This window comes from Podarcis tiliguerta (assembly GCF_965153285.1).
Source record: "Podarcis tiliguerta genome assembly, chromosome: 4".
NCBI classification, from domain to species: domain Eukaryota; kingdom Metazoa; phylum Chordata; class Lepidosauria; order Squamata; family Lacertidae; genus Podarcis; species Podarcis tiliguerta.
This window is the reverse complement of record NC_139537.1, coordinates 14,135,697-14,151,082: the sequence shown is the minus strand read 5'-3', so window position 1 is coordinate 14,151,082 and position 15,386 is coordinate 14,135,697. Positions and strand designations below refer to the sequence as shown.

The window sequence follows — 15,386 nt, the reverse complement described above, 5'->3', positions numbered from 1 at the left end:
GGTTCTTCCAGACAACCCATTTACTGTGCATTCATTTTGATTTGTTTACAGGGAGGTTAGACAGTGTTGGCTATTTATTGAATAATCATTGTGATCACACCCACACCTACACACCCACACCTCTGAGGAGGATAGATGACTTTCCATCAAGAAAGAGTTATCCCACACTTTCCAGTGCATTTTCCTGTCCCTTTCCGTATTGCGAAAAGTCTGATTATTTTGAGAGGGTGTGGTGTGGTGGGGAGTGGTTTTATTGCGCAAGAGCTCCCATTCAGCTGCAGTTGAGAGAGGCAGGGTGGTGCAGTGGTTAGAGTGTCGGCCTGGGAGAGTAGGCTTCAAAACGTCCCTTGGCCCCATGACTGGGTGACCTTGGCCCAGTTGCCTAACCTACTTCACAGGGTTGTTGTGGGTGTTAAATGAGGATCATGTACACCAGGGGAGCAGGGAGAGATGGAATTTAAATACTGTAAATAAGCGTGTAATCTGAATTTGCTGATATGTGAGCGAATCCCACCAGAAAATAGTGACTGTCTGAAAGCATCCCATGTTACAGTGAGATCATCACTGTTGGAAACCTTCCAAAAACACAGCTGGTGGGGCCCCCCCATTTTATTTCTTAAAAGCCTTTGTCTCTTTTTTTTCTCACTCAGCTTTTGAGCCGCCCCGTGCCCTGAGAGTTTGTTGCCTGTGTCTTCTCTCTGGCGGAGAAAGTTCTGGTTTTGCGCATGCCGTTTCTACATGTAATAATAATTTCTTCCTTGTTCTCTCTCCTCCCCCCCCCCCATTGCTTCCTTCAGCTGCTCTGGCTGTCTCTCAACGTGGGGCTCTTTTGGAAAACTTTCCGGATATATTATCGGGGGCCTCAGTATTACTATCTGCATCAGATGCTGGGGGTAAGTGGTAGATGTTCGCTCCCCCCCCTCCTTCCCTCTCCCCTGCTCTCTTTCCTTGGGGCTCTGGGAACGAGAAGGAAATGGAAAGTTTTGGCTAACCGGGAAGATTCGAGGCTTCTTGGTGACTCACGAGAAGGAGAAGGGGTGAATGTTTGGGAGGGGGGCAGAGGGGTTATGTAAGGGCAGGGGTGGGTGGAAGGGAAAGGAATATAGGCTGGAGACTCTGTTACTGTGTCTGAATTAAAGGAACGACTCTGTCCAGGGTCTGGGAAAGGAGAGCTCGCTCTCTGTCTGTTCTTCCTCAGCTCCCAGCTGCAGGCATCATTTTTTGGACTCTGGCATGTGAACCCCACTCAGCGGATGGCTGGGCTTGCAACTGTTAGTCATGGTAACTTTAACCAACCTCGTGGGCCCGTTCCGGCGAAAGCGCTTACAGGCCAGCTCTCCTGATGTGTATTTCTCAAGGGAAAGGATCTTTTCTTTTCTTTAAATAAAACAAACCTTCCCATCCTTTCCATCGTACTCTCACGAGTCCTGGTGCGGTTTCGGAAAGAGCTGTCAGCCAAAAGGAAAAAGGAAAAAAGGGAGGGGAAGTAGTCTGCCCAGGATGTTTTAGCTAAAGATGGGGGGGGGGGAATTTTGATACAGCTTACATTTAAAGGTGGACGTACCTAATGCACACTTTTCTGAAAGAACAATAATGGGGCAACGTTATTCCCATTTTGCAGTTGGAATCAAGACTGAGAGACGGCTGTTTACACCCCAGGCAAGATTCTTCCCTGATTGCTGTTTGTGCGTGTGTGTTGTGCAAGGAAACCTAGATGTTTCAAATGTGCACGTGTGCTGTGCATGGGTTTTGCACTTCAAAGTCTCTTTGTTCATTGCGCCTGTATTGAATAGAGCAGCGAAGGCATCGCTCGCTCAGTTTCAAACTTATCCTTTCACCCATTGGTGCTGCCTTCTTTTTAATTGCAATGTTCCTTTAAAAACCTCCAGGGCAGAAATCCAGAAAGAACAACTATTTCTTATGCGGAGGTATAATAATGAGAGCATCTTCACTGCTGGTTTTCTCCCTGTCGCAAGGTGGCTGAAGGCACTTACAAAAACCCTGCCTTTAAAAAGCAACGGCCGCCCATGTCATCATAAGGCCTAGAAAGTTGATTTCTGTTTTTAATAACAGAAGTAAAAGTTCTGATGCATTTGTTGCACCGTGCAACTTTTAAGAGGCACAGATAACAAGGATAGGGGAACGTATCCTGTAAGATTCAGATGCAGAAAACGTACCTGGTTTTTGTTTTTCTTTCTCATTGTGGATTTGTCTCGGGGGGGGGGGGGGATGATGCTTTAGCCTCAGCTGCTAAGGTGCTCTGCAATGCTTGCTTGCTTTGGAATCAGTCCGCAGCACTTGGTGTGACTTACTTCTGAGCAAACACTCCTAGGATCGGGTTACAGTTCTCTCTTTCTTTAGGAAGGGAATAATTGCCCCTGTTTTGATTTCAGGCATTCCAAAGCCTTCTGAAATTCAAAGAGCCATTTCTGTTGTTATCCCTTGTGTGGGACAGAAGAGAGGAGGCAGGCAGCACTCTTTTTAATGTATGTTGGGATTTCTGTTCAAAAATGGCTGTCTAAAGCAATCTGTGTGTGTGTGTATGTATATATACAGTGGTACCTCGGGTTAAGTACTTAATTCGTTCCGGAGATCCGTTCTTAACCTGAAACTGTTCTTAACCTGAAGCACCACTTTAGCTAATGGGGCCTCCCACTGCCGCCACGCCTCCAGAGCACGATTTCTGTTCTCATCCTGAAGCAAAGTTCTTAACCCGAGGTACTACTTCCAGGTTAGCAGAGTCTATAACCTGAAGCGTATGTAACCTGAAGTGTCTGTAACCCGAGGTACCACTACACACGCACACACATATGGGATGGAGGGCTTCATATTCAGATCAAGCTGGTTTATAACTGAGGGTGCTTTTGGACTGTGTTTCTGGCAAGGTCACGTTGTGCAATTGTAGAACTGTAGAATTCTGGAGTTGGAAGGGATGCAAAGGATCATCTAGTCCAACCTCCTGCAATGCAGAAATCACACATAAAGAATGAGTGATGGTGGTGTTCGCATTTGCAAAAGTGTTATGTTATCTCAGTGTGGTGTAGTGGTTAAGAGCAGTGGACTCTTAATCTTGGGAACCGGGTTCTCTTCCCTGCTCCTCCACATGCAGCTGCTGGGTGACCTTGGGCTAGTCACACTTCTTTGAAGTCTCTCAGCCCCACTCACCTCAGAGAGTGTTTGTTGTGGGGGAGGAAGGGAAAAGAGAATGTTAGCCACTTTGAGACTCCTTCGGGTAGTGATAAAGCGGGATATCAAATCCAAACTACTCCTCCTCCTCCTCCTCTTCTTCTTCTTCTTCTTCTTCTTCTTCTTCTTCTTCTTCTTCTTCTTCTCATGAGAGGGAAAAGGTGAAAAACAGCTCAGCTTTTCTTTTAGGTTGTGATGATGTCTCTTTTCTTCTCCCACTTTTTTTGGTCTAATAATAATAATAATAATAATAATAATAATAATAATAATAATTTATTATTTATAGCCCGCCCATCTGGCTGGGTTTCCCCGGCCACTCTGGGTGGCTCCCAACCGCATATTAAACAGAATGAAACAGGCATAGGCAAACTTGACCCTCCATATGTTTTGAGACTACAGTTCCCATCATCCCTGACCACTGGTCCTGTTAGCTAGGGATGATGGGAGTTGTGGCCCCAAAACATCTGGAGGGCCGAATTTGCCTATGCCTGGAATAAAACTTCAAACATTAAAAACTTCCCTAAACATGGCTGCCTTCAGATGTCTTCTAAAAGTCAGGTAGTTGTTTATTTCCTTGACATCTGGTGGGAGGGCATTCCACAGGGCAGGGGCCACTGCCGAGAAGCCCCTCTGGTTTCCTGTAACCTCGCAGTGATGGAACCGCCAGGAGGACCTTGGAGCTGGACCTCAGCATCCAGGCTGAATAATGGGGGTGGAGACGTTCCTTCAGGTATACTGGGCCAAATCAGCATGTGTGGAATGCACTTGTCCTTCAACTCTAGGGAAATAAAGATTATATTGTTCAACCCCCTGCAATGCAGTAATCACAGTTGAAGACTCCTGACATCCAACCTCTCTTTTGAAATCTCCAATGAAGGAGGGCCCACCAACACCCAGGGTACTCTGTTCTGCTGTCAAACAGCTCTTCCCATCAGAAAGTTCTTCCTGATGTTTAGCTGGAATTTCCTTTATCATTATTAGAATCCATTATTAGAATCCAGGAGCAGGAGAAAACAAGCTCGCTTCATCTTCCATGTGACAGCCCTTTAGATCAGTAGTTCCCAATTGGTGGTCCATGGACCACGGGGGGTCCACGTAACCCACCCAGGGGTCCATGGAACCGTTCACATAACAAACACTACTATAGAGATGTCAAAATTTTCAAAAGTCGGGGGTCCGTGGCTTGGCTTTTGAAAAACAGGGGTCTAATTGGGAACCACTGCTTTAGATATTTGAAGATGGCTATGCTATAACTAGGAACGTGGGTGGCGCTGTGGGTTAAAGCACCGAGCCTAGGGCTTGCTGATCAGAAGGTCGGCGGTTCAAATCCCTGCAACGGGGTGAGGTCCCGTTGCTCAGTCCCTGCTCCTGCCAACCTAGCAGTTTGAAAGCACGTCAAAGTGCAAATAGATAAATAGGTACCGCTCCGGTGGGAAGGTAAACGGCGTTTCCGTGCGCTGCTCTGGTTCGCCAGAAGTGGCTTAGTCATGCTGGCCACATGACCCGGAAGCTGTACGCCGGCTCCCTCGGCCAATAAAGCGAGATGAGCATCACAACCCCAGAGTCTATGCTATAACTATATTTCTGGTCTTGTGCCAGCAAGCCTACTTCACCAAAATACCAGGCATTTTGCAGTAAGGACAGTTATGGGAGAAAAGGGAAATGCGCTTGCTGTGACGTAATGTCATTGAACCTCCCTGAAAACAAATGAAAATGAATGCTCATGGAATAGCCAAGAGGAAAGAGGGATCAGTTGTTAGATTTCTCTGGGAATTGCAGATTTTTGAGAGGAATATGGGGCCTCCTAATAACTCTTAGCAACCTAAACAAACTACATGTCCCAGAATTCTTTGGACAAAGCCATGGCTCTTTAAGGCCATATCATAGTGCTTTACATGTATGGTGTCAAAGTGGCCAGCGATGTAACAGCATGTAAAAGAAGATCGGGAGACAGTCCTTTGGCTGAGGACAGTGGGATAGTCAAAATCTGGGGAAGGAGGTTTCTCCTTCAAAAGGGGCAGGAAAAGCAGCAAGAAAAGCACGGAATCTTTCGTTCTGGCTTCAGCTCAACTGCATTTGCCTGTGTGTGTGATTTTCCTGTACAAGCCGAAGAACAGCTTGGCTTGTAGAGAGCATAGGTTTTGTAGCAGAGCCTTCTCCTTAGAGGCAAAAGGCAGTGAGACAGAATGAACCGATTTGCTGGGTTTTCTCTATTTATTTTTAGCAGTGCTGGCTGGGAGCTGATGGGAACATCTGGAGGGCAACAGATTCCTCCATCCCCCTTTACAGGGTCCTCAAGCGCATACTGAGGGATAGCTCAGTCAGCAGAGCATGAGACTCTTTATCTCAGGGTCATAGGTTTGAGCCCCACGTTGGGCAAAAAGATTGCTGCATTGCAGAGGGTTGTGTTAGAATTCAGTGGTTCTCAACCTGTGGGTCCCCAGATGTTGTTGGACTACAACTCCCATCATCCCTGACCACTGGTCATGCTGGCTAGGAAAGATGGGAGTTGTAGTCCATCAACATCTGGGGACCCACAGGTTGAGAAACACTGCGCTAGATGATCCTCATGGGCCTTTCCAACTCAATGATGAAATATAAAGGTAAAGGTAAAGGGACCCCTGAGCATTAGGTCCAGTCGTGACCGACTCTGGGATTGTGGCACTCATCTCACTTTATTGGCCAAGGGAGCCAGCGTACAACTTCTGGGTCATGTGGCCAGCATGACTAAGCCGCTTCTGGCGAACCAGAGCAGTGCATGGAAATACCATTTACCTTCCCAGCGCAGCAGTACCTATTTATCTACTTGCACTTTGACGTGCTTTCGAACTGTTAGGTTAGCAGGACCTGGGACTGAGCAACAGGAGCTCACCCCATCGTGGGGATTCGAACTGCCGACCTTCTGATCGGCAAGTCCTAGGCTCTGTGGTTTAACCCACAGTGCCACCCGCGTCTCTATGATGAAGTATAATCTCAGATAAATAATCCCATTTCAGATGCTAACGGAGGGATTACCTGCTTTTCTTCAGGGCCCCAAACCCTCATTGCATGCCGGAACGACACTTTTTAGGAAGCGATGCCACATATAGCTCTGCAGTTAGGAATGAAAGACCTTCCTTTGTTTATACCACTGTCTTGCTGCTTCTCTGGAGAAAGCTTTCTCATTACGTCATAATTGCATCCTTTATTATCTTCTTGCCTGCAATATGGTCCAGATGTCCCATCAGTTTGCTGCCCCTTGATGGGATAGATAATAAGGAGGCCTCTGTACGTCCTTTGCTCCAACATGAGAGGAACCTCACTCTTCTCTGTGACCTCCACATCATGGTGGTGGTAGGGAATTGGAAATGCTTTGTTCCTTGGTCCCCATAGCACAAGGCTGGCTTTTGAAACAGTGGGGTGAAGGAGCACAGACCTAGACCCTCCCATATATATATAATATTAAACATACTTTTACATCTTACTCAATTTTTTTGACTTCCATCAGTCCTGTCTGAAAATTTTCAAATCTTATCTTTTAGTATGCATTTCTTATTTTCCCTGTTACATTTCAAACTCATAATCAATATCTCTGTCTTTTTCAGCTTTGTAACATTTCGTATATTTCTCCTTACAAAACCTCTTGTAGTCCTACTAGCGTAATTTGTTGATTACAGTTTCTCTTCAAATAATTCATATACTTCTTCCAATCTTCTGTAAATCTCTGGTCCCACAGGTTTTGAATCCTTCCTGTCATTTTGTCCAATTCTGCATAGTCCATTAATTTCGTCTGCCATTCTTCTTTCAACCTAGACCCCCCCCCCTCATTCTGCTAAATGAAGATAGGGACCTGCTTGCACTGCCCAGATTCTTACACTGAGAGAAATACTCTCACACTGCAGAGTCATACACTCAAAGAGCGTTGTAGAGTTGGAAGGGTCCAACTCTACAAGGGTTGTTTGGTCCAACCCCCTGCAAGGCAAGGAATCTCAGCTAAAGCATCCATGACAGATGACCCTCCAACCTCTGCTTAGAAACCTCCAAGGAAGGAGTGTCCACCACCTTCCGAGGGAGACCATTCCGCTGTCAGACATCTCTTGCTATCAGAAAGTTCTTCCTGATGTTGAGTAGGAATCTCCTTCCTTGGAGCTTGAAGCCATTGGTTCGAGTCCTACCCTCCAGAGAAGGGGAGATCAGGTGTGCTTCATCCTCCATGTGACAGCCCTTGAGATATTTGAAGGTGGCTGTCATATCATATATCCCCTCAGTCTCCTCTTTCCCAGGCTGAAAGACCCTACTCCAATAGTCTTCGACCTTTGCAGATCTGAGAGCCACTTTTAGCCCCAACGTGAATGGTGTGATTCATTTCTTTTTTCTCCCCCCCCCCATTTTTTTATTCATTTTATAACACAACTAAACAACACAAACAGAAAAACAAACAATACAAACAAATTCTTGTCTTGTCCTTATTTTTTTCTAAACATTGTTAGGTGACCTTCTCTAAGTCCCCCCTATCTGATTTTCTTTTTACCTCATCTTTAGCAGTTTACATATATCATAATTTCTAACCAATTTTTTCATCAAGCTTACTTTTACCATAAAAGTCTTCACATTTTATCTCTTACAAAGAGATAAAATACACTATCTTCTACAGTGGTACCTCGGGTTAAGTACTTAATTTGTTCCGGAGGTCCGTTCTTAACCTGAAGCACCACTTTGGCTAATGGGGCCGCCGGGCCGCCTGAGCACGATTTCTGTTCTCATCCTGAAGCAAAGTTCTTAACCTGAAGCACAATTTCTGGGTTAGCAGAGTCTGTAACCTGAAGCGTATGTAACCCGAGGTACCACTGTACTTCTAACCCTACAGCCTATATCCACTTCCAGAGCTATTCTAAGATTTAAATATTAACATATTTTTGCAAATGTTCTTTAAACGTCCTAATTTGTTACCGTGTGCGTGATACTAAAGCCGTTGGGACAACCCACCACAGTTCGGACTGTGATGCAGATGCGGGTTTAGACCCGCCGGTTGTAGACTAATGCTTGCTCTCCTCTTTCTGTTTCTGGAGGGCAAGCCATGCAGCAAAAATAACAGAGCCTCGTGGTACCTTAAAGATTAGCACAGTTGTGAACATTAGAAAGGCCCTGCTATAGCAGCCCATTCGAGAAAGGTCTGTGGCTTAGTGGTAGAGCATCTGCTTTGCATGCAGAAGGTCCCAGGTTCAATCCCAGGCATCCCCAGGGTGTTAAAAACAGACATTAATTAACCATTGTGGAAGGATGTATTCTTAATTGCCTGCATGTGCCCATGGATGATTGGCAGGTGGGCGACCCTGCAGATAGAAAGTCAATGTTTCAGGGGAAAGGTCCTTCTTCCTGACATAATCCTTTTCTGTCTGCACGGATTGCTCTGTAAAGCAGAGCCCTTCCCCGCTTCACAGTCTGAAATAATACAGCCAAGCTGGTTGCATTGCAGGATTCTGTCGAGTGCGTGTTTCGGCTCTGAATCTCCGAAAGGGTTGCATGCCTGCTGAACATCTTCCATTGATGTTGGGAGAGGAGAGCGGCTGCAAATGCAATTTGAGGGTGCCTGGAAAGTGGATATGCAGGATCGCTTGTGGGTGGTGCAGACATGTGCTTGGACGCTGGGAATGCAAACATCCATGCGGAGCCTTCAGAGCAACAGTTTCCAGAGCAGGCACGAGCTTTGCCATTTGGCTTTCGGACTCCTCCAGGCAGCAGCTGTCCGTGGGATGCCGCGTGATCTCCCTTGGCCAGCACACTTGGAAGTACAGGAAGTTGGGTCACGGCTGTGTGTGCCCCAGGACCTCTCCCTGAGATTTTAGCATTCATTAAAAGAAAAAAAGATGAAGCCTCTGTAGCCCTTTTGCTTTCCAGCGATCTATGGCAGGAATGGGGAACCTCTGGATGCTTTGGAATTAGATGAATGCATAGAGGATCAGATTATGAATGGCTTCTAGCTATGCTTTACTTCTATAGCAGGGGTCAGCAAACTTTTTCAGCAGTCCACTGTCCCTCAGACCTGGTGGGGGGCCAGACTATATTTTGGAGGAAAAAAATGAACGAATTCCTGTGCCCCACAAAGAACCCAGAGATGCATTTTAAATAAAAACACACATTCTACTCATGTTAAAACACCAGGCAGGCCTCACAAATAACCCAGAGATGCATTTTAAATAAAGGCTACATTCTACTCATGTAAATACATGCTGATTCCTGGACCGTCTGCGGGCCGGATTTAGAAGATGATTGGGCCGGATCCAGCCCCCGGGCCTTAGTTTGCCTACCCATGTTCTATAGTTAAAGGTAGTAGTAGTTGTTGGCTTCCGTCCATCTCGATATATAATGGAGTGCACCTCCGGGGGTGAAGTCAGAGGTATTCCCAAGCATGGTTACAAAGGAAACTTCCTAACACTAGCTGAAACTGTTTGTCCACCCAGTCCAGTATTTTCCTCTGTTGTGTGAATGACAGGAGCTCTCCAGGGTCTGGGGCAGGGAAGCGTCTATTCTAGGGGTGAGAAACTGTGGCTGATGCTGCTTTCCCTCCAACTGCCATCAACTCCACCCAGCATGCACAATGGTGAGGGACGATGGGAGTTGGATTCCGGCAACATCTGGAGGACCATAGGTCCCTCACTCCTAGTCTGCTTCATCCCCTGCTACCCTGAGTCACTGGAAACGGCTGGGATTGAACCGGGCACCTTCTGCATGCAAGACAGATGTTCTGCTCCTGAGCTGCAGTCTCTCCACAGATCCTAAGATGTGACTTGTGGGCTCTTCTCAGCTTGGTGGCTTGGGAGCCTGAGCAGGCCTGCTTCTGACCCTTGCTGTTTTTGTTTAGCTAGGATTGTGCCTCAGCAGAGCTTCTGCGTCGGTCCTGAACCTCAACTGCAGCCTGGTCCTCTTGCCCATGTGTCGGATTCTCCTGTCCTTCCTCCGAGGATCTCGGAAGGTAAGAAAGAACCATGCGGGTATAGCTAGCACAAAGCCAATGAGAGGCTGCAGATGACACGCTCCCTTTCTGACCTTTGCTTTCAGTTCCTTGTGGGGTGGCAGGGAGGTTGTATCACCACTTTTAATGAGTCACTTTCATTGCAGTCGTATCCCACCCCGCCTCCAAGACACAATTTATGAGACACCTGGATGCACAAGGCTGAAGATGCTATGTGTGAGCTAATTGGAGATTAAATACATACTCAGAGGGCAGGGATGGGGTTCCTGTATCCCCCCAAATTTCCCTGGGCTCCAGCTACAGCCAGGAAGGCTAATGATCAGGGAAGAGCTCCTGACAATGACCTCTGTGTACACTAGTGGTGGGGAACTGGTGATCCTCTTGAGCAGAGCTGGGGGACCTTTGACCCTCCAGATGTTCTCCAGTTGTCTCCACCCCTGAGCATTGGCTGTGCTGGTGGGGCTGATGGGAGTTGGAGTCCAGGCTTGCTCCAGAGCACTGTTCCTCAACCATTAGTCCTCAGATGTGTTTCGACTACAACTCTCATCATCCACAGATAACTTAGCCAGTGGTCAGGGAGGATAGGAGCTGTAGTCCAACAACACCTGCAGTCCCAAGATTGGAAGACTCTGCTCTTAGAGCAAGGTTGGGGAACCTTTGGCCCTCCAGATGTCGTTGGAATACAGTTTTCATAATCCCCATCCAATGTAGCCACTGGTCTACAGCTGACTGGAGCTGTAGTTCAACAAGGAGCAGGGATGTGGCCTTCCAGATGTTGTTGGACTCATCCCTGACCATTGGTCTTTCTTGTTTGCAGTTCTGCTTAGTCCAGCATCTGGAGAGCCACAGGTTAGACCAAGAGTGTGCAGGCTTCAGACTTGTTTTGTCCAGGAGCCTTGGGATCCACCAGCCAGCTGCAAGAGACATACACTGAGAATTCACTGTGCCCATGAATTCCTTTTGAGTACCAGAGCTGAAGAGAACTCACAGCCCTCCTGTAAAAATAAAATAAACCCCAGCTTCCTTCACTTCATCAATATAATTTAAGGTGCAGTGGAGGGGATTCATTTTTATTGCTGCTTTAGTTGCACAACCGGGACTCAGAAATCCTTGCTGATCTACTGCAAATCACCTCAATATTTACCAGGAGAGCTGAGTCTGTCTTCTTCCCACAAACTGCTGATTCACTTTGAGGCGAGAACCGGTGGCTTACTTGCGGACATCTTTTTCCAGGTGGCAAGCCGAAAAACCAGGAGGCTTCTGGACAAGAGCAAAACGTTCCATGTGACGTGTGGTGTGACGATATGCGTCTTTTCGGGTATGTTCCTCTGTTGACATAAGCGGCAGCTCTCGCTAGGAAGTCCACTAAACATTACAAGTGACTGTGGCTTTTCTTCAGATGTACACAATGGGGTAGCCTCTTTCCACACTTCTTCTTACCCACCTATGAGAGTTTTCTCAGATTTGCCGGTGTCTCAGAGGAGGAGGTCTGCATTTGGGCGCATGGGGAGTCCATGCTCTGCAGAGTTGTCTTTGATACTGCACATGAAATCCTGCTGAAAGCCTTATGGTGTAGAACGGATATCAGCGTGCATCCAATTTAAATCATGCAGCGTGGATGTCAGTTCATTTCCCAATCGAGGACTGACAGCCCTTCAAAATAGTGGGCCAAAGTAGGGGACGTGGTTACCCTCCCTTTGGGCCAGGGGTGGGGGACCTCAGCCCTGAGAGACCCCCAGTTTCCGAGCCCAATTCAAAGTGCTGGTGCTGGAGCCTTACACGGCTCAGGACCTCAATACCTTAAGAATCACCTCTCCCCATACGAACCGACCCAGTCCCTGCGTTTGTCATCTGAGGCCCTTCCCTCTGCCCGCCGCCCCTGGGAGGTTCAGAGGGTGGCAAGATGAGCAGGGGCCATTTTGGTGGTGGCTCCCTGACTGTGGAATGGTGCCAGGTGAAAACATTCCTTTGGCCTTTGGCCATTAAATAATCCATGACCTGTTAAAGCTAGGGTGGGGGCCTGTTACAATGGTACCTCAGGTTACATACGCTTCAGGTTACAGACTCCACTAAACCAGAAATAGTACTTCGGGTTAAGAACTTTGCTTCAGGATGAGAACAGAAATCGTGCTCCGGCGGCTCAACAGCAGCAGGAGGTCCCATTAGCTGAAGTGGTGCTTCAGGTCAAGAACAGTTTCAGATTAAGAACGGACCTCCGGAACAAATTAGGTTCTTAACCTGAGGTACCACTGTACTATGATTGTTTTATTATTAGGCTGCCATTTATTATGCTTTTATTATGTTTTTATCATTGTACTCCATAAAATGTGTTCTTAATGTTGTACACCGCCCTGGGATCTTTTGATAAAGGGCAGTATATGAACTTAATAGATAATGAGATGATGGTAAAAAATTATAATACAGTGGTACCTTGGTTTACAACCAGAATCTGTTCTGGAGGTCCGTTTGTAAACCAAAGCAGGTTGTAACCCAAGGCGCACTTTCGCCAATGCGGCCTCCAAAAATTTTTTTGTTCGGAATAAAAAAAAATGGGTTGTAATCCAAAAAAAGGTTGCAAACCGGGACACACACTTCCAGGTTTGATGTGTTTATAATCCAAGACGTATGCAAACCAAGATAGCACTATGGAGGGAGGGTGGTGGGGTGTATGAGAGAGAGTGTGCAGAAACTATCCAGGTAAAATGTGCATTTGTTGCTCCGCCCACTTCTGCCTCTGGCCCCGCCCATTGCTGGCAGGTGTCCCGCCAAAGGCTGCCCAGAGGGAAACGCGGCCGTGAATGAAAGGTTCCCCTACCCCTGCTTCAGGGGATGAAACCTTCCGAGAGCATTTTGATGAGCTGAGTTGTCCTCTCTTTTCTAGTGATCCACGTTGCTGCTCACCTGGTGAATGCTCTGAACTTCTCTGTGAACTACAACGAAGAGTTCCTGGCGCTCAATGCAGCCAGCTACCATGGCGAGGTGGGTGGGCAGGACTTTATTTCCTCCCTGAAATTGATGCTTCCCATTCTGGTATCATCAGGTGGCCCCTTGAAGCAGTGCGCTCAGGTGGCGAGCGTTCCCCATTTATTTGCCACTTTTGCACCAGGGTCGCACACCCGACATCGCTCACTTATGTGTCGCAATGCCTGTATGACCACAATAGGAGGATTGGAAGGGGCGGAGCCATATCTACTGGGCTTTTGCCCTGAGTGAAGCCCCGGAAGGGCACCATTTAGGCTCCTCACCTGTGCGTGTGTCTATAATAATAATAATAATAATAATAATAATAATAATATTTTATTTATATCCCGCCTTCCCCAACCGAAGCCGGGCTCAGAGCAGCTAACAACAGTACAGTGGTACCTTAGGTTACATACGCTTCAGGTTACATACGCTTCAGGTTACAGACTCTGCTAACCCAGAAATAGTGCTTCAGGTTAAGAACTTTGCTTCAGGATGAGAACAGAAATCGTGCTCTGGCGGTGTGACAGCAGCAGGAGGCCCCCATTAGCTAAAGTGGTGCTTCAGGTTAAGAACAGTTTCAGGTTAAGTACGGACCTCCGGAATGAATTAAGTACTTAACCCGAGGTACCACTGTAAATGGAAAGCTTTTGGGATCCAACACTAATTCTAAGAAAGCGTGGGAGAAATGAATGTGTGGTCAAGCCCTCACTTTTCTTTCTCATTCTGGATTACCCGTCTTTCCTGAATGACTTTCCTCATTGCCCTGGGATGCTCTTGTCCAGCCTTTGTTCGCTGTTTGGCTGGGGATGCTGCGAGTTGTAGTCCAAAATATCTGGAGGGCACCAGGTTGGCAAAGGCTGTTGTGGTCCATCTCTCTCTCTCTCTCTCTCTCTTTCACACACACACACACACACACACACACACACACACAGGAGAGAGTGCTCCTGATCAGCATTCTGAAAGTGCTTGGATGTTACATATGATTTGAGGAAGTCAGCATTTCGAACACAGAAGCACCAGCTCTTGCTCAGAATACAGATTAAGTTATCCCTGGGTAAATTTGCTAAATAATTCATACTGTCTGTCTCTGGTTTCTAGGATCCCAGGAAACTCCTTTTTGCTACAGGTAAGTCAGCAAAAGCTACTGCAGGATTGTGTTGAATCAGCTAACTTTCCAGGCTACGCTTTGAAGAACAGAAATGGACTAGTATTATAAATGACTGTTCTTCGCTGGAACAAAGAATAGAATTCCTTGTTGAAATGAGCAGCAACATCTTGTCTTGTCTATTTAACTCTGATTTTTTTAAAAAATAAATAATAAAAAAATCACAGTAACATTTGTTCCATTGTTCCAAAGATGTGACACATAATTGCTCCATACAGAAGATGGTTTGCCAGAAACGGCTTAGTTATGCTGGCCACATGACCCGGAAGCTGTACTCTGGCTCCCTCGGCCAGTAAAGTGAGATGAGCGCCGCAACCCTAGAGTCGGTCCCTTTACCTTTACCTTAAGGCTGGATCTAGACATCTAAAAAAAGCATTTCAGGAAAATACGTTATAAACTTCATACAGTGGTACCTTGGGTTAGAGATGCTTCAGGTTACAGACGCTTCAGGTTACAGACTCCGCTAACCCAGAAATAGTACCTCGGGTTAAGAACTTTGCTTCAGGATGAGAACAGGAATCGTGCGTAGGCAGTGGGAGGCCCCAGTGGCTAAAGTGGTACCTCAGTTTAAGAACAGTTTCAGGTTAAGAACGGACTACCGAAATGAATTAAGTTCTTAACCAGAGGTAGCACTGTAAGGGAAATTACGTTCCTGTAGGACAGAACTCTATAGCGTCATCTGGTGTCACCGTGTTATAATGAATTTATAACGCTTTTTATTTTATTTTTTACTAATGTAGTTGGGTTATTAATGCAGCACAACACAAAATAACACCTGCTGTTCTAGCTGTTAAAACTCACAAGACTGTTAATCACTGAACCGACTGAAATACCGTATTTTTCGCTCCATAGGACGCACCGGCCCATAGGACGCACCAAGTTTTTTGGGGGGAAAATAAAGAAAAAAAAAATTATTTCCCCCCCAGGCGCTTGTGGGGTCAGCAGCGGGGAGAAGCGCTCTTCTCCCCGCCGCCCGCATGCAAACCAGGTCCGGGGACAGCGGGAAGACACGCTGCGCCTCCTCGCTGTCCCCGGAGCTGACGGGGCTAGTAGCGGGGAGAAGCATGCGTCTCCCCGCCGTCAGCCTCCAAACCACATCGGGAGACAGCGGGATGGCGG

At 46.9% G+C, this 15,386-nt stretch overlaps 1 protein-coding gene across 6 annotated transcripts in view; it reads left to right on the top strand.

The window, feature by feature from the left end:
- The window catches only part of NOX4 (NADPH oxidase 4), a 101,409-nt gene that overhangs the window by 6,749 nt on the left and 79,274 nt on the right, over positions 1-15,386 (top strand). For 2 of the 6 annotated variants that reach the window (XM_083436527.1, XM_083436528.1), the window contains exons 2-6: positions 798-893; positions 10,032-10,138; positions 11,372-11,456; positions 13,020-13,117; positions 14,201-14,228. In XM_083436527.1, the coding sequence (XP_083292653.1) occupies positions 10,097-10,138; positions 11,372-11,456; positions 13,020-13,117; positions 14,201-14,228 (253 nt within the window). In that variant the 5' untranslated portion in view covers positions 798-893; positions 10,032-10,096. Of the gene's footprint in view, positions 1-677; positions 894-10,027; positions 10,139-11,371; positions 11,457-13,019; positions 13,118-14,200; positions 14,229-15,386 lie in introns of those variants that run through there. The other 4 variants (XM_083436526.1, XM_083436524.1, XM_083436525.1 and 1 more) reach the window with 2 other exon arrangements.